Here is a 20,142-nt window from a genome sequence, read left to right on the forward strand (position 1 = left end):
CTTTGTTAATGAAGTTGTATGCAGACTGGCCAAAAAAGGGATACGTGCATCACCAAAGGAACCAGATCTACCCCTCCTCCAAAAAAATACTGGAAAAAATACCAGTACTGGAGCAGGGAAAAGACAAGTTCAACGTAGAATATCTTGCTGTACCAGAAAGTATTAAAGTGCTCAAAAAATGATGGGGACATGTCAGAAGGACATAGTAGGTGGCTTGAAGGGGGTCCCACTAATCAAATCTAGGACACTGGATGATATATTTGAACGAACTAAATATTTTAACTCCAAACTGACAGAGGGAATGGGAAAGCTCTTCTTCACAGTATAAAGTGAACTAAAAAATGTAGAGGAATAATAGAAAAATAACAATTTCTAAGTCAGCAAAAAAATAACTGATTCCAGCAAGAGATTACCACCAATACCAAAACTAAAGTGGATGAAAGTTTACTAAAGAAGAGATATTTACATAGTCTCAAAGTACCTCTTCACAAATTACTTATTAATTACAAGGAGGAAAAAGAACCACTTCAGTGGAGAAACCTAGTGAACATCAACCTTGTCAAGTGATCAGAGTAAACACCACCTACTAAGCTAAAATTGTGTTTTATGATGTGATACACTGACAAGGATACAGTATCACTTATTTAATACTCCTACTAAAAGATCATGACATGAATTTTATCATGAAGAAACATCACAAAACCTAAATTGAAAGACATTCTACAAAACAAACGACCAGTACTCTTCCAAAATGTCAGTATCATTAAAAATAAGTAAATCTGGGGCGCCTGGGTGGCTCAGTTGGTTAAGCAACTGCCTTTGGCTCAGGTCATGATCCCAGGGTCCTGGGATCAAGTCCCACATCAGGCTTCCCCTGCTCTGTGGGGAGTCTGCTTCTCCCTCTGCCTTTGCCTGCCACTCCCCCTGCTTGTGCTCTCACGCTCTCTCTCTGTCAAATAAATAAATAAAATCTTTTTAAAAAAGGTAAATCTGGAAAAATAAAATAAGATGAAACCAAAGAAGGAGGCAAATCATAAGAGACTATAGGAAACAAAAGGAGGGTTGCTGGAGGAGAGGTGGGTGGGGGGAATGGGATAATTGGGTGATGGGCATTAAGGAGGGCACTTGATGTAATGAGCACTGGGTGTTCTATGCAACTGATGAATCACTAAATTCTACCCCTGAAACTAATAGTATATGTTAACTAAATTGAATTTAAATAAATAAGTCTGAAGAACCATTCTAGATTAAAGGAGACTAAAGAGTAGAAAATCAAACTTAATGATCCTAAATTGAATTTTGAACTAAAGGAGGGGGTAAAAAAAAAACAAACAAACCTATAAAGTCACTGGGACAACTGGTAAAATTTGAATGACAGTCACAGATTAAATACCGTACTGAAGTTAACCTGCTTGATTTTTGGTAAATGTACTGTGTAGTTTAGTAAATGGATACCCTTATTCTTAGGAAATAGGGAAATATACAAGGAAATATTGAGGAATAGACAGGTATGAGGGGTATGATGTCTGTAACTTCTGATATGGTTCAGGAAAATCTGTGTATGTTTTATGTAGTATCTCTGAGGGAGAAAGAATGAGAATGAATAGTAAAGCAAACGTGGCAAAATGTTAACAACTGGTAAATCTAGGTGAAGGGTATTTAGAAGTTTTTATACTATTCTTGGGCAGCTGGGTGGCTCAGTCAGTTAAGCGTCTGCCTTCGGCTCAGGTCATGATCCTGGAGAGGAGTCTGCTTCTCCCTCTCCCTCCGCCACCCCTCCCTCCCCGTTTGTACTTTCCCTCTCACTCGCTCTCTCTCAAATAAATAAAATCTTAAAAAAAAAAGTGTTTATACTATTCTTACAACTTTTCTATAAATGTGAAATTATTTCTAGGGTGCCTGGGTAGCTCAACTGGTTAAGCATCCAACTCTTGATCTCAGCTCAGGTCATGATCTGTCAGGGTCATGAGTTCAAACCCCACACTGGGCTCCACACTGGGCATGGAGCCTACTTAATTAAAAAAAAAAAATTTTTTTTTAATTTTATTTATTTATTTGAGTGACAGAGAATGAGAGATAGCACAAGAGGTAAGAGGGTCAGAGGGAGAAGCAGACTCCCTGCTGAGCAGGGAGCCCAATGTGGGACTCGATCCCAGGACTCCAGGATCATGACCTGAGCCGACGGCAGTCGCTTAACCAACTGAGCCACTCAGGTGCCCAATAAAAAAATTTTTTAAGTGAAATTATTTCAAAGGAAAAAGGTAAAAAAAAAAAAAAAAAAGGGTAGGGTGGGCAAGATCTCCCTGTCTCGCTCCCATCCTCTCCTTCATAACCCCAGCTGTCCTGCCATTAAATTGTATCTGTTTGTGTTACCAGTTGCTCCAATACACAGAAGAAAAGCAAAGAGAATGATAAGATATGGAAGTTAACAACTTTCAGGGTTCTCTTAATATCTCAATAACTTGATGAAGATGTTCAAAAGAGAGGAAGACATTTTCTATCAAGGGCCAGATAGTAAATATCTTAGTATTTGAAGGATATATACAGTCTCTATTGCATCTCCCTCCACCCCTTTTTTAAAAACCAACTCTTTATCCTGTAGGCATTGCAAAAACAGGCTGTGGGCTGGACTTGGAGACAAGCCATAGTTTGCTGACCCGACAGAATTATTAGATTTCTCCAAGAACTGTAACAAAAGTAGTTCCACTAGTCCCTGAAATAGCAAGGACATTATTGAATAAAGCAACAAAAGTATGTCAGCATGGAAGTTCGTTCTTAGGGCAATAGTTAATAAGATTAAACTTTAAACAAAATATAAAGATTAACATTTCCTCAAGTTTCTTTCCTAACTCTAACATTTGTCACCTTACAAGTTTTGGTGTTTTGGAGGGTAAGAATGGGGAAGGACACTTACATAGTTGCTGATTTTCTTTATGAAAGGTAACACTTCAGGAAAGGAAATGGAATAAATAATGACAAATTTCACTTGGAAAAGGTAAGATGGCCTAGAGTTCAGGAGTGAGTGAGTAACATTTTAGAACCATCCCTATCTAAATTCAAGACCATTCCTTGCTCTGTACATGTGTTCTCCAAATTTAAATGATTTTTTTTTTTAAAAATTCATACAATATGGTATAGAAAACCTGGGAATTAGAAGCACGTGCATGCATGCAAAGTTTTTAATAATTACATTAGCAAGCCTACCCCAGTAGATCATGGGCCTGTAGCTACAGCCATGTCTGCTACCCATAGCTTACTGACATTTCAAGCAATGAACTAAAAAGAGCTGACAAGATGCAACTCATTGATTTAAATGCCACTCTCCTACATCTCATTATTTTAAATGCCAGCAAGTCTTAAGGAAAATGGCTCCACCATTTTAAATGCTCATACTCTTTAAGGTCAGTTATCTAAAAAGAAACCTTACTTCATGTAAATTATTGCTTTTTACACTAACAAAATAAAAATTGCTGTGCTTAATACAATTTTACTATATGTCAATTTTGTTCAGCAAACCATCAAGTTAAAGAATAGGAAAAAACAAAGTTTGAAGTTTGACAACACATCAGGAATTAAATATGGTATTCAAAATATACAACAAACCTACCATGAATGACTCTTATCAGTGTATCTAATTGTTACTACTTTTCATGGAAATTAAGCCTAAAATTTAAGTGGCAAACGACTGTTATTACCACTACACTCAATTCACCAATATCTATACTCAGCATTTGCAGTTACAGCTTTCCTTCCCTTATACATGTACAGTCATTAAAAATATTAAAAGAAATGCAAACCACCTCCACAGTCAACAGCAAGGGTTTATTATATCCTTCCACTGGCTGAAAATTCAGTTTATACTATCCCCATTCTCATCCACAACTCAATCAGAAAACTTCTGAATTTCAATCTGTTCTCCATAATGACTATGGATGTCCCTAGATGCCCAAGACCATTATAAACAAAAGGATATCCAACTGCATATTTGGGGCAATAATAAGCTAAGGGTAATCTTGCCTTTTTCTGAACTCTTACAGCACATTATCTATACTACTCTGACACTACTAGTTTTATAACCTGTATTATAATTATTTGTGTGTGGGGACACCTAGGTGGCTCAGTCGATTGAGAGTCTGCCTTCGGCTCAGCTCATGATCCCAGGGTCCTGGATCGAGTCCCACATCAGGCTCCTTGCTCAGTGGGGAGCCTGCTTCTCCCTCTGCCTGCCACTCCCCTGATTGTGCTCGCTCGCTCTGACAAATAAAATCTTAAAAAAATAATTATTTGTGTGTGTATACATATTTCTTACCTCAACTCTTCCACTAGACTATAAATTTCTTGAAAATAGCATCTGTGGCTAAAACTACTTTTTAATCATTCACAGTACCTTTATTTCAACCACAGTAGCTGGTACTTTTGACATAATAAAAGTGAAATACATAGCTACTGATTTTAACTTTAGAAATAAGGAATTGACAAAATTTTTTGAAAGAAAGAAAAAAAGCAGACTTAATATTGTTAAGATGTCAATACTACCCAAACGATCTACAGATTTAAAACATAACCATCATCAAAATGCCAATGCAATTTTTTGCAGAAATACAAAAAATCCATCCTAAAATTCCTATGGAAACTCAAGGGCCCCAAAGAGCCAAAACAATCCTGAAAAAGAAAGTTGGAGGTATCACATTTCCTAATTTCAAAACATATTACAAAGCTACAGTAATCAAAACAATACGGCCCTTGGATGCCTGGGTGGCTCAGTTGATTAAGCGTCTGCCTTCGGCTCAGGTCGTGATCCCAGGGTCCTGGGACCGAGTCCCACATCGGGCTCCTTGCTCGGCAGGGAGCCTGCTTCTCCCTTGGCCTGTCGCTCCCCCTGCTTGTGTGCTCTCTCTCTCTGACAAATAAATAAAATCTTTAAAAAAAATACAAAAAAACAATATGGTACTAGCATAAAGACAGACACGTCAATTAATGGAATAAAAGAGAGAGCCCAGGGGTACCTAGGTGGCTCAGCCAGTTAAGTGTCTGCCTTTGGCTCAGGTCATGATCTCGGGTTCCTGGGATTGAGCCCCACTGGGCTCCCTGCTCAGTGGGGAGTCTGCTTCTCCCTCTCTCCTTCTGCCCCTCCCCCACACTCACATGGGCTCTCTCTCTCAAATAAATAAAATCTTAAAAAAAAAGAGAGAGTGGGGCGCCTGGGTGGCTCAGTTGGTTAAGCGACTGCCTTCGGCTCAGGTCATGATCCTGGAGTCCCGGGATCGAGTTCCGCATCGGGCTCCCTGCTCGGCAGGGAGTCTGCTTCTCCCTCTGACCCTCCTCCCTCTCATGCCCTCTGTCTCTCATTCTCTCTGTCTCAAATAAATAAATAAAATCTTAAAAAAAAAAAAAAAGAGAGAGAGAGAGAGTGACCAGATATAAACCCTCACATATCTGAATTCTGACAAGAGTGCCAAGACCACTTAGTGGTAGAAAAGACACTCTGTTCAACAAATGGTGTAGGAAAAATGGATACCCACATGCAAAAGCATGAAAATGGATTCTTACCTTATAGCAAACACAAAAATTAACTCAAAATGGATCAAAGACTTAAAACTATAAACCCTTAAAAGAAAACAAAGGGGGGAAAGGCTTCATAACACTGGATTTGGTAATGATTTTTTTAAATGAAATCAAAAGAACAAGCAACAAAGGCAAAAATAGATAAATTGGACATCAAAATTTTAAAAGCTTCCATCCATTAAAGGACACAGTCAAGAGTGTAAAAAGGTAACCTACAAAACAGGAGAAAATACATGCAAATCAATTCTGATAAGGGCTTAATATTTAGAAAGAACTCCTAGAACTCAACAACAAAAACCTAACTCGATTTAAAAATGGGCAAAGAAAGACTTGATAGACATTTCTCCAAAGAACATGTACAAATGGCCAACAAGCACATGAAGAGATGCTCAACATCACATAAGGGAATGTAAATCAAACTACAATGAGATACCACTTCACATAAATTAGAATGGCTACTATAAAAAAACAACAAATAAACAGGAAATAACCAGTGTTGGATAGGATGTGGATAAATTAGAATTTTTATGCCCTATTGGTAAGAATGTTAAGATGGTGCAGCTGATGTGGAAAAAGAGTTTGGTGGTCCCTCAAAAAATTAAAAATAGAACTACCACATGATCCAGCAATTCCACTTTTGGGCATATACCCAAAAGAACTGAAAGCACGGTCTTGAAGAAATATTTGTACACCAATGTTCACAACGGCATTATTTACAAAAGGCGGAAGCATCCAAGTGTCTACTACTGGTGGAACAAACCCAAATGTCCATTGTTGGATGAGTAGAGAAACAAAATGTGGTATATACACACAGTAGGATATTATTCTGCCTTAAAAAAGAAAAAATTTCTGACATGTTGCAACACAGCAAACCTTGAAGATGTTACACTAAGTAAAATAAGTAAGCCAGTCAGGGAATGACAAATACCGCATGACTTCACTTATATGAGGTACCCACAGCAGTCAAAGTCAAGCACAAAAAATAGAATAGCGATTGCCAGGGGCTGGGAGAAGGGGAAATGGGGAGTTATTTAATGGATATAGTTGCAATTGTAAGATGAATTCTGGAGATTGGTTACCAAAAAAATTGTGAATATACTTAACACTACTGAACTGTACACTTAAAAACGGTTAAGACAGTAAACATTACAAAAAAAAAAAAGAAATATAAAAGGCACAATCTAAATGCAAACAATTTCAAAAAGGACAGAAATCTAATAAAGAATAGGGGAAGCGCATCAGGCTCTGCACTTAGCGCAGGGTCTTGCTCTAGATTCTCTCCCTCCTCTTTCACTCCTCCCCTTCTCCCTTGCTCGTGAACTCTCTTTAATAAATAAATGAATAAATAAATAAAATAAAATAAAATAAAGAATAGGGAAGAGAAGCAGAACAAATATGCTCTAAGAGGTGAAAAAACAAAGAGAAAGCCTAATATGCAAATACCAGTTCATAAGAAATGAAAGAAAAAAGAAGTAAGACCTACACCCATGGCCAGAAAGAAATGAAAAACTGACTCAGCCCAAGACATTCAAATGAAACACTGAGGGGGCTCCATCTAATATGACTCTTTCTAACCTAAATTTCTGTAGAACCAGTAACATTCTAAACTTGTTCAGGGCTTTAATTTTAAGAATCTTCTCCTCAATAAACCAAAACCAAACCAAACCAAAACAAACCTCAAGCAATATTTCAAAAACAGATTTTTCAGAGAATCTTAAAATTTTAGAGTTGAAAAGTAGCTCAAGATCTATTTAAATAAAAAAAAACCTGTTTTTACATTGACAAAATGAAAATGACACTGACAAAAATAAAATTTTTTTAAAATCTAGACTTCACTTAGTAATTTCTTCCTACTTAAAAATGCATTGCTGAGAAAAAGAGAACAAAACTGGACAAAACAATATGGTATTGGCATAAAAACAGACACACAGATCAGTGGAATAGAATAGAAAGCCCAGAAATAAACCCATGCATATATAGGCAATTAATTTACAACAAAGGAGCCAAGAATGTACCATGGGGAAAGGGCAGTCTCTCCAATAAATGGTGTTGGGAAAAATGAACAGCCCACATTACAAATTAATGAAACTAGACCATTGTCTTACACCATACATACAAGTCTCAAAACAGATTAAAGACTTGTACATAAGTCATGAAACTATAAAACTCCCAGAAGAAAATATGGCAGTAAAGTCCCCTGACATCAGTCTTTGGGATGATTTTATAGATTTAACACTAAGAGTAAAGGTAGTAAAAGCAAAAAAAAAAAAAAAAAAAAAAAAGCTTTATCAAATAGGCTACATCAAACTATAAAGCTTCTGCTCAGAAAGGAAACTATCAACTAAGTAAAAAGGCAACTGGCTGAATGGGAGAAAATATCTGCAAATCACATATCTGATAAGGGATAAGAAATTGATTAAAAAATGGGCAAACGATCTGAATAGACATTTCTCCAAAGACATACAAATGGGCAACAGGTACATGAAAGATGCTAAAGATCATGAACCATGAGGGGAATGAAAATCAGAACTATAATGAGTTATCACCTCACACCTGTTAGAATGACTATTATCAAAAAGGCAAGAAACAAGTGTTGGTGAGGACGTGGAGAAAAGGGAACCCTTATGCACTACTGGTGGGAATGTAAACTGGTGCAACCACTATGGAAAACAGTATGGAGGTTCTCCCCAAAATTTTTCATAGAACTATATGATCCAGCAATTCCACTTCTAGGTATTTGTCCAAAGAAAATTAAAAAAACTAATTTGAAAAGATTTATGCACCCCTATGTTCATTATAATATTATGTAAAATAACCAAGATATGGAAGCAACCTATGCATCTAGTGACAGATGAAATGGATAAAGAAAATGTGGTCCAGGGGTGCCTGGGTGGTGCAGCTAGTTAAGCACTTGGTTAACGGCTCAGACTGTGATCTTGGGGTTATGGGATGAGCCCCATACAGTGCAGGGTCCACTAAAGACTTTCTCTCCCTCTCCCTCTGCCCTTCCCCACTGTGCTCACAGTCTCTCTCAAATAAATAAATCTTTAAAAAAAAAAAAAAGAAAAGAAAGAAAAGAAAATGTGGTCTATCTATCTACACACAACGGAAAAGGCACAAAATTCCAATTACATTTATAAATCCTGGGGATGTAACGTACAGCATGGTGACTATAGTTAATAATACCTTATTACATATTTGAAAATTGCTAAGAGAGTAAATCTTAAAAGTCCTCATCACAAGAAAAAGAAAATTGTAACTATGTGGTGATGGATGTTAACTATGTAACTGTGTGGTGATCATTCTGCAATATATACAAATACTGAATCATTGTTATATATGTGAAACTAATGTTATATGTCAATTATATCTCTGTTTAAAAAAAAAAAAAGAAGAAGGGGCGCCTGGGTGCTCAGTCCTTAAGCATCTGCCTTGGGCTCAGGCTCCCTGCTTGGTGGGAAGCCTGCTTCTCCCCCCCGCTCCCCCCCCGCTTGTGTTCCCTCTCTCTCAAAAAATGGGTGAAATCTTAAAAAAAAAAAAAAAAAAAAAAGGGACGGGGCACCTGGGTGGCTCAGATGGTTAAGGGTCTGCGTTCAGCTCAGGTCATGATCCCAGGATCCTGGGATCGAGCAGCGGGGAGCCTGCTTCTCCCTCTCCCTCTGCCTCTCTCCCTGCTCATGCTCTATCTCTGTGTCTCAAATGAATAAAATCTTAAAAAAAAAAAAAAAAAAGTTGGAAAAAGAAAAAAGAAAAACAACAAAGAAATGGTTAAAAAAAAAAAAAAGCACTGCCAGAAGAGGCAATCTTATTAATTTTCTTGAAAGTATCTTTTTTTTTTTTTTGCTAGTATAACTAGAAAACTGCAAGCAGCAGTTCAAATGAGAGGAGTACAGTTACTATAGCCTATTTTCTCCCTTATTATTTTTTTAAACATCACCTTCGTATCTGAGAACTCCTCACTTTTCTTTGCCCTCAGTGTGAGCAAGTCAGTTAGCCAGGGTTCTTATACTTATTCTTGCCTCATTTATTTCTTGCCAACTGTTAACTCCTATAATTATACTGACTGTATTCTTATTTCAAAAGGAATCTCCCATTACTATTCAGTAACTAATTTTTTGTCGATTTTTTTTTTTTTTAAGATTTTATTTATTTGTCAGAGAGAAAGCACAAGCAGGGGGAGGGGCAGAGGGAGAAGGAGAAGCAGGCTCCCCGCTCAGCAAGGAGCCCGATGCAGGATTCGATCCCAGGACTCTGGGATCATGAGCTGAGCCAAAGGCAGACACTTAACTGACTGAGCCACCCAGGCGTCCCTTTGTTGATTCTTACAATCTTGCTTTCTTCAACTGTCCCACCTTTTTTTTTTAAGATTTATTTATTTATTTATTTGAGAGAGAGAAAGAGCGAGAGAGGGAACACAAGCAGGGGGAGTGGAGGAGGGAGAAGCAGGCTTCCCGCCGAGCAGGGAGCCCGATGCGGGGCTCAATCCCAGGATCCTGGGATCATGACCTGAGCCGAAGGCAGACGCTCAACGACTGAGCCACCCAGGTTCCCCTGTTCCCACCTTTTAATAACCTTAATATCTTCCTTTCTTCCAGCTTCTTTTCTTCCAAGGGTATAAACATTACATAAGTTTTCTCCTCCTCCCCACAAAACCTTTATTTAAACCAAATGCCCATTCTTTCTCTGGTCTTGTTCTATCATTCCTGTCAGTGACAATTTTTCAAACTAGTAGACTATATCTATTTCTTAATTCCCGTAACAGCCACTTATTCATTAACCTTTTCAGACTTACAGTCTGGCTCCTACAGCCAATAATCTTGAGAAGTTATTCTCTCAAAGCCCACTGTAGTATGTCTGGGGGTACTTGTCAATCCATTTAGAGCCCATTTGGGGAAACAGCACAGGAGTCCATATTAGTACAACAAACACAACTCATACTCATCACACAGTATGGGGCCAGGGAGGTATCTGATCCACAATGGGCAACTCATTTATTCTATGATTCTATCTTCCTTTCAATCTGATTCTTCTACTTGCTAAAATGAAGGTCTTCAGCTCTTAGTATATGCATTTTATCCCTCACCAAAGATTGATCTGCTCAAGTATTCCAATCACCACATGTATTCAGAAACCCTACAAACATATATTCAGCTCAGACCTCTTATTTCAACTCCTTTTCCACAACTCTTACCTATTGGACACTTCCAATTAAATGTTCACTTTCACCACAAACTGCTTTCAGCTAATAACCTCATTATCCTTGGTATAAAAATTGGCCACCACATCTTTCCCCTTCTCATTTCTCAACTTCTATTAATTCACCATGCTAAGTCATCCTGGCTTGGAAAGCTTACTGTCAGTATCATTTCGCTCTCCCTTATTTATAAACTCATGTAATCACTAAGTTTCAACACTTTATTCTAGATTCCTTACATACATACCTTCCTTATATACCTTCACAGCAACAACCCTAATTCAGGATCATTTTCTGGGTTATTACAAGAGCTTTCTATAATTTTCTCACTATAAATTCCTCTGCATTACAACCTAAAAATGACTACACCAACCAATCACTCTAAAACACAAAGCCTTTTAAGGTTCAGGATGCGTTCTATCTCCTTGATTAAGTGTCATCCACTTCACCTCTCAAGTGCTTTAGTACTTAAATTTTCTTCTATTATCCACTATCTTTTCGAATATTATATACTAGAATGAAGGAAGGGATTTTACTCTCAATGTTTCCTACCTACATTAGAGCTTTGGTTCTGGGCATGTCCAATGGATGATTTAACTCTCCCTAATTTAAATCTCCTTTAATTGCATTAGCTACCCATGGCCTCACCAACAGTCCATAAGGAGGAATCAGTGTTTTACTTCTTTGGATATACTCCCTGGCCTACCACAGATCCAGACATTTAATAAATGTGCCAGATGATTAGTCTGTTGGTTAACTCTGACCACATAAAACTTAACACAATAGAGCTAACCACTGATTAATAGTTTATTGAAACCTTATATTTGTTTTAGGGAAAAATCCACATGTAAGTAGGAGTTCAAAAAAACCCACTTCAATATTTAATGGGATCCTGGACTGAGCACTGATTCACTGAGACAAGTGGTTTTCCTTAATCTTTTAAAATAATCTATATAAAAGGTCTCTGGAAGTACAAGGTTAAGTCTCACAATTTAAATCTGCAGAGTTAATGGAGCAATTAATTCATCATGTACTAACTTGTGGTATCCATTTAACTCTGCCCTGTATCTATTTAAATCTCATAAATAAGTAACCTTTAAACTTCTCATATTTGTTTCTTCCTCATCCCTAATAGATATGCACTATATTAATACATTTTTTCCACTGTTCTTTTCATATAGTACATACTGTGAATACTTAATGATCTGTGGTGCTCTGGGACAAGATGACAGACAAGTTATATCAAGCAGCACTGAATATACCCAAACTAACATACTGGACATAAATACATGTTGTGGAATATGATGACAAAATAGTAACAAGATCACCATATGCTCTTACTATAAACTTTCAATGTCCTAAAATAGCAAAAAGTAAAATGTTAAAAAGATGTATCTAAACTTCTAATTAATGTATACTCATGAACCAGAAGAAATTATGTTCAGACTAAATGCAACATGAAAGACTAATGATAAATATGAAAAGAATCTCGTTACATGGTTTCTCAGTTAGCTGGGCAATGAAGGGTATCTGTATGATCTGGCTCTAAACTTATCTCTGGTTATATCCAAAAATAAATGTTCTGCTCCACCTAGGATATGCCCCTCTCATCTCTGCTTATGTATTTTTCAAAAATGCAGCTCAAGTCCTGTCTTCTTAAAACACTGTCCTAAAATGCTAGTCAAATACTAAACTTACTAACAGTCTTATAACAAACTTCCTTAGAGCACAATTATTTTTAGATTTTGGTATAACACCTTATCTCCCATCATCCCTAGTTAGTAAAACATCCATGCTCTTTACTCTACAAGAGCTATCTCTACTCTATCTCAGCCAAACAAGCATAGCCATAGCATAGATTTATTTATCACTTAGAATGAGTCCATTTTTAGGGACAAAAATTGCCGAAAGCAATTTTTTATTCTTCCTCTCTCTCCAACACCCTCTCACTACTACTGGATCAACTCTTCATACTATCAACACAATTACTAAAAGCCTCACAAGATGGTTTTTAGTAGCTTAAACATACTGATGTATATGTACACAAATTTAAGTAAAAATACGTATTTCCTAGCTCAGACAACTGAGGAGACCTAGAGGTAATGACCCTCTAGTACCAATAAAGACACCTAGTGCCTAGACCTTGCTTTCTACTACAATTCTCTAAATAAAAGAAAATAAGGTTCCTTGGAGAAATACAGAGTTGAGACAGAGAAAGCAAAGATAAGTCTGGGACATTTTGGTGCCAAAAAGAAAAGAAGTGCTATTAAAAAAAATTATAGAAACATGTCAAAAAAAAGATGAGGAACCAACTTGCAAGAGCTCTTAATGGCCAAATCTAGGACAATCTGAACTACAAAATAAAAAAAAAATGATTGTAATGAATTATAATCCATAGAATAAGAATCCATGATTCCATATTGATAGGTAAACAAAGAAATACATATATACAAAGATGGGAAAACTTTTTTTTTTTAAGCTAGATTTTTTTTTTTTTTTTAAGATTTTTATTTAGTTATTTGACAGAGAAAGACACAGTGAGAGAGGGAACACAAGCAGGGGGCGCAGGAGAGGGAGAAGCAGGCTTCCCGCTGAGCAGGGAGCCCAATGCGGGGCTCGATCCCAGGAGCCTGGGATCATGACCTGAGCCGAAGGCAGAAGCCCAACCACTGAGCCACCCAGGTGCCCCTAGAGATGGGAAAGCTCTTCCTCAAGAGTAGAATTCCAACTAATAGAAGCAGAATAATAGAAAATCATCATTTGGTAAACTCTAGGTAGTAATTTTTTTAAGCAACATTCATCAATGGCTGCTAAAATTAATATATGATGAGAAAGATATTTACAAAATTTCAAAGTACCTCTCCACAAGGTATCTATTAAGTATGAAAGGGGGAAAAACTGAAACCTTACAATAGAGAAAACTGGCAGACATCATCTTAACTAACTGATCAAGGTAAACATCACCGTATGCTTCCTGATAGGGTGCACTAAGGATGATACATCATTCTGTGGAATTCTTGCCAAAAATGCATAACCTAAAATAAATCATGAGGAATCATCACACAAACCTAAATCGAGGGAACATTCTACAAACCAAAGTCAGTATTCTTCAAAATTTATGAAAGGCAAAGCAAAAAATACTATTCCAAACTAAAGGAGACTAAGAATACATGACAACTAAATAAAAAGTGTGATCCTAGACTGGATCCTGGACCAGAAACATAACATTACTGAGACTACTGGCTAGCTGGGAAAGATTTACAGATTAAATAATATGGCACCAATGTTAATTTCTTGATTTTTATAATTGTATTGTGGTTACATAAAATGCTAACGTTTGGAAAGTTTGGGTAAAGGATATACAATAACTCCTTTTATTGTTTTTGCAATTGTTTTATAAGTCTAATATTATTTCAAAAAATAAGCTAAAAAGTATAAAAGCTTCATGAGTGAATAAACAGATAACTGTGGGTTTATGCTTGTCACATGTAAGCACTCAAAAGTTAGTTATTAATTAATATAATCAAGTTTACTAAGCCTTATTTAGTAAAGGTACTCATTTAGTAAATATTTTACAGAGTGCCTAGTATGTGCCCAACAAACAGAAAAGAAAGAAGGTAGGGCACCTGGGTGGCTCAGCTGGTTAAGCGACTGCCTTTGGGCTCAGGTCATGATCCTGGAGTCCCTGGATCAAGTCCCGCATCGGGCTCCCTGCTTGGCAGGGAGTCTGCTTCTCCCTCTGACCCTCCCAACCCTCCCCCCTCTCATGTGCTCTCTCTCTCAGTCTCTCTCAAATAAATAAAATCTTTTAAAAAATAAATAAATAAATAAAAATTAAAAAAAAGAAAGAAGGCAGCCAGTGAAGTAGGTACTCACTAGTAGATTCCTAGGCACAGCTGAGATTGGCTATTTCAAATACACTCATGTCCATCTACACTCTATCTCTCTTCTCTCTTTCAAACTGAATCATTCCAAGTTCTACTTTAATTCCTGCTCTCCACTTCGTGTGACACTGTTCCTAGTTATGTTATCAAAATGCATGTATTCTAAAAACATGGATCAAATTCCAGCCATGTGAAGTTGCCTATAATAGTCTCTGCAACTCTTCCAACTTCTTATTTTTAAAACTGGTATGCTGGGGCGCCTGGGTGGTTCAGTCGTTAAGCGCATCTGCCTTCAGCCCAGGTCTTGATCCCAGGACCCTGGGATCAAGCCCCGCATCAGGCTCCCTGCTGGGCAGGAAGCCTGCTTCTTCCTCTCCCACTCCCCCTGCTTGTGTTCCCTCTCTCGCTGTCTGTCAAATAAATAAGTAAAATCTTTAAAAAAATAAAAAATAAAATAAAACTGGTATGCCTTTAACCAACTTTATACAACTGTTGTGAGGATTTAAATGGGAACAAATAAAAGTAACTGGCACATAGTACATGTTCAAAAAAATGTTACTTTCCTATCCCTTAAAAATTGTGTTTTCTGGGGCACGTGGGTGGCTCAGTTGCTAAGCGTCTGCCTTCAGCTCAGGTTATGAGCCCAGGGTCCTGGGATCGAGTCCCACATCGGACTCCCTGCTCAGCAGGAAGCCTGCTTCTCCCTCTCCCACTCCCCCTGCTTGTGTTCCCTCTCTCGCTGTGTCTCTCTCTCTCTCTCGCTCTGTCAAATAAATAAATAAAATCTTAAAAAAAAAAAATTTATGCTTTCTAACCACTATAGAATCTTGAAGAGTAGACCAACAATTGTTTTACTAATCTCTAGGTGAAACAGAGACTACTTTGTATTTTTTACCTACATATTTTATAAAGTAAATATAAGCAAACAGTATGCATTTACTTTAACAGCTTCGGTATCTACTGAAAGTCCAAAATGAAAAAATATGCATAACCTCCATTTCTTTCCCAACCATCAGACCAATATTTCTAACAGCTTTTCCAAATACCTGGATATCTCATCATGCCACCACCCTCAAACTCAAGATTCCACTATCATGCTCTATGCTGCCACCTACTGGCTAGTACCATACTCTGCAGAGATTTCTTCCTTTTTTGGACTCTTTTAAGCCAGCCTTAAAAAGTACAAAATTCAACCCACTGGATATATTTACTTCCACATTCTAGTCCTTCTCAGATGAGATGCTCCAAGTGCCTTCAAAAAGTTTCAGTTCAATCACTTTAAGTCTAACACAACCAGAGAGACATACTTGACAATTTACATCTTCTAATAAGCTCTCTTTTTTCCTATTTTCCGCAATAGATGTTATGGCTGTCTCTGAAAAAAATAAATTCCAAAGATAGTGAAGTGTCTAATGGAAAATATCAGCTTTCCCAGAACTAGCTAAATTGTCAAATGGAAATATTCTTTCTAATTAGAAAAGCAAATAGAAATTGAGGAGCTAAAACAATAACAGCTGTTTTAAATGCTACATGGTTCCATGCCTTGCTATTTCTGTCTTCTAAAAATATTCATACAATATTTTACCCTCATATAGCAATGGAAAACTCAATCATACTACAAGAATATACTGTACTCAATTACTGAACACAGAAGGGCTTTCCTCCCAATCCTACCCTAAAAGAGGTAATTAATAGTTGCTCCTTCTATTCCACCAAAATGCCAATTAAATGACTTGCTCAATAGTCACAACATGCATGCATATGCATGCACACACACACAGTTTAAAATGAACAACTTCAACTTCACTGATACTTGCTTAATTTATGGTCTTTCTCAAACCACATTAAATTTCAAAACACTCTCCACATTAATTCAATGATAACAGACCATCCTCGATAGTCACAATAACAACTTTCATGCAGTAAGCAACAAAAGGAAGCCATAAAAGAATACTGAAAAGCTCTTAAATTGGCTTTCAGATTTTAAAGCAACTTGCCAACAATGGTAAATAATGGTACAGTGGTTACAAGGAGGGGTAACAAAGAATACACAACATGGTTCATAGCCTTCAGAGGTTGACAATGTAGTTAAGAACATAAGACACAAACATCGAGAAACAGGAACAAAATAAGGCAGACTATTAATTGAAAAATAATTGTTACAGATACTACAACAGTGTGAAGGGCTGAATACAACTGACACTGACAGGAGGGTGGAAGCTTAAGCTAAGAGTAAGGGCAGGGGAATTTCAAGCTATAAAGAACAATTGGTATGCAATGCTACAGTCTAAGTAGTAAAAGCATGTTGTTTACTACAAATGATTGCACTAGTTTAGCTGGAAAAAAAAAAAAAACTGTATAGAAGCAACATTAGAAAGAGGGCAGCATTAGAAAGAGAAGTGGACTGACCTGTGGAGAGTACTGAGGCACAGAACATTAGGCTAAAAATCCAGAATACAATGAAAAAGGTCGCTGGAAACTGAGTGTGTGTGCAATGACGTTTTCACACTATTTGAGGGGTGAGGGTTGGGGGGAAGGAGTTTAAACTTGTAGCAGTGTTTAAAAGACTGAAGTAAACTAAAAGAGACCAATCATGTTATTTCAGTAGTCCAGAAATAATGCTAACGGTATGAACTATGGTAATGACTGTGGAAAGAAAAAATGAAACTCCATATGAGGGAAGAATTTATAGAACCTGGCCAATGATCCTGTTAGAAGTGTATAAGGGGGAGGAAGGAATTAAAAATGTTTCCAAAGCTTTAAAACAGGGAACAGGGGCACCTGGGTGGCTCAGTCGGTTAAGCATCTGACTCCTGATATTAGCTCAGGTCTTGATCTCAGGGTCATGAGTTCAAGCCCTGCACTGGGATCCACGCTAGACGTGGAGCCTACTTAAAAAAAAATAAAATTAAACAAAACAGGGAACAGAAGTACCATAAAAAGAAACATAAGACAGGAAACCATTATTAATAAATATTTCCAACAATTAATGTTTCTAAACCAAAACTCCATTTATGTTTAACACAAAGCAATAAAAACAGAAACCCAAAAGTACAGCCAATTTCTACAACTGAATATAAACAGCATTCATGCTCAAATAGTATGAAGAAACATCTTATACTAAAGCATAAACCATAGTTTGTCATAAATCTTCATGAATTAGTAACTACTTGATCCAGATCCATGTTACTGCTTTTTGTACAAATGACTCCCATTGCTTGAATTATCATATATTTCATATTTAAAATACACCCAACAGTTTGAGATCTAGCTAATTATTCTGCCTAGTAACTGTATAAATAAAGGAATGCATGTTGGGATACAGATTTCTCAATAGGCTAATCAACACACAAGAAACAGTCTAAATAGCAAAACTGAGTTACTATCAAATCTTTTATAAATAAATATGGAATCATGCCTTCCTTTTCCTACAAATCCTCCAACAAAGTAATCAAATTTTGAAAAAATAACAACTATAAAATACCACGCTAGATAAGTTCCACAAGTTTTTTGGTTACCTTTACTTTATCTCTTCTCAAGCAACAGAATAGACAATTTTCATCAAAAGTCCAATCAGAAATGTTTTCAGGTTCACAGTCTGCAAAAATAGTTGGAATACTAAATTAACAGTCACGAAAAGGAATTTTTCAGGAAACAAATGAGATCAAAAATATTTATTTTAACAAAAACAAAACCCTAAGGGGTAGACAGATTTCTTATTTGTCTTAAAATTCTTAATAACTGCTCACTAGTTAATATACCTTATTAATACATATATTTGCATTATCAACTAAACACAAAAAGATGCTTACAGGGATACAGCTTTAACTCACATAAAATTGAATAAAAAGAAGGAGACGGAGGCTTAAATCACAAAAGTATCACATATGTCACCAGGAAGAATTTGAAATACCAAAAGAAAAAAAAAACTTGAATACCTTTAAATAAACTGAGATCTTTTAATAATGCAGGTCCAAACAGCCCTTCAAGAATACTTTCAAATCCTGAAAGGATGAAGAAAAATCCATATTACAATAATATTCCCTATGGTAATGTAATATCAATATGTTGCTGAAAAAACGATAGTGTATTCTTCCAGTCCTCAAGGATCCCTGGGTTATTACTGAAGGGATGCTGAGGAAAGAGTGTCAATGACAAATTTAAAAGAAGCATTTGCCTTTTTGTCCATCATCAACATTCAATACAAATTCAGAGCACATTCAAGAACAATACAAAACAGACAACACTAGAAATAACCAATGAAAGAATGGAAACTCACAGGTTCTCTTATCATTTTACAAAATCCCAAATACCTCCTTACATAAATGCCCAAATCCCATTTTTACAAAGGCACCTTTCCCAATAAAAGGTCAAATTGTTTCAAAATTTCCACAGCATTCTAGATTAACCTAAATAGCATGTTTCTGAATATCAACTGAGATCATAGGTTTCTCAAGCTAAGTTTTTTTTTTGTTTTGTTTTTTTAAAGATTTTATTTTTATTTTTGACAGAGAGAGAGTGTACAAGCAGGGGAAGCAGCAGGCAGAGGGAGAGGGAGAAGCAGGCTCCCCGCCCAGCAGGGAGCCCGACGCGGGGCTCGATCCCAGGACCCTGGGATCATGACCTGAGCTGAAGGCAGACGCTTAACTGTCTGAGCCCCCCAGCCACCCCTCAAGCTAAGTTTCTGAAGAAGGAAAATCCTCACCGAGAACACCATTATCACTAAAGAAAAAGGCCATAACATAATATTTCAAAAGAAGAACACCTTTGTAATTATTTCACATTGCCACAATAACTACTTGCTGGTTCTTTTATGAAGGTAGAACTCACTAATTATACACACAGAAAATTCAAATATACCTATACATAAATATTTAAAATGTTATCACCTTTTACCAGTATTAAAAAAATACTTTTCTGATTTATTACCTCAAATACTGCTGATCAACTCAATGAAAAACAATTTAAAAATCTTGGCCATCTTGCTGTTTCTTATGGTTCATTAAGAGAAAAAGGAGGGGAAAAGAAGAAAGGAATCAGATTGTACCTTTATATAACATAACAGAAATAATGGGTTAAGAGTAGTGGTTCCCCCGAGTGTGGCTCCCCAGGTTGCTCTGTCCACCGATTCATGATTTTCTGCCGTTTCTTGGCAAAAATGGCAACTAATGGTGCTGTTCTGAAGAGACTGGAACAGAAGGGTGCAGAAGCAGATCAAATTATTGACTATCTAAAGCAGCAAGTTGCTCTTCTTAAGGAGAAAGCAATTTTGCAGGCAACTTTGAGAGAAGAGAAGAAACTTCGAGTTGAAAATGCTAAATTAAAGAAAGAAATTGAAGAATTGAAACAAGAGCTAATTCAGGCAGAAATTCAAAATGGAGTGAAACAAATACCATTTCCATCTGGTACTCTGCTGCAAGCTAATTCCACAGTTTCTGAAAATGTGATACAGTCTAGACCAATAACAACTATAACTTCTGGTGCCAAAGAACAGATAGG

The 20,142-nt window shown here is 36.8% G+C and overlaps 1 protein-coding gene across 7 annotated transcripts in view; it reads right to left on the bottom strand.

The window, feature by feature from the left end:
• The window catches only part of LCOR (ligand dependent nuclear receptor corepressor), a 146,731-nt gene that overhangs the window by 62,539 nt on the left and 64,050 nt on the right, over positions 1-20,142 (bottom strand). For all 7 annotated transcript variants that reach the window (XM_081823714.1, XM_081823717.1, XM_081823715.1 and 4 more), the window contains 2 exons: positions 18,582-18,647; positions 18,162-18,241 (listed from right to left, as the gene is read on the bottom strand). In XM_081823714.1, the coding sequence (XP_081679840.1) occupies positions 18,162-18,241; positions 18,582-18,647 (146 nt within the window). The remainder of the gene's footprint in view (positions 1-18,161; positions 18,242-18,581; positions 18,648-20,142) is intronic.

The sequence above is a fragment of the Leptonychotes weddellii genome, chromosome 6 (genome assembly GCF_054177405.1).
Source record: "Leptonychotes weddellii isolate Sample4059 chromosome 6, ASM5417740v2, whole genome shotgun sequence".
NCBI classification, from domain to species: Eukaryota; Metazoa; Chordata; class Mammalia; order Carnivora; family Phocidae; genus Leptonychotes; species Leptonychotes weddellii.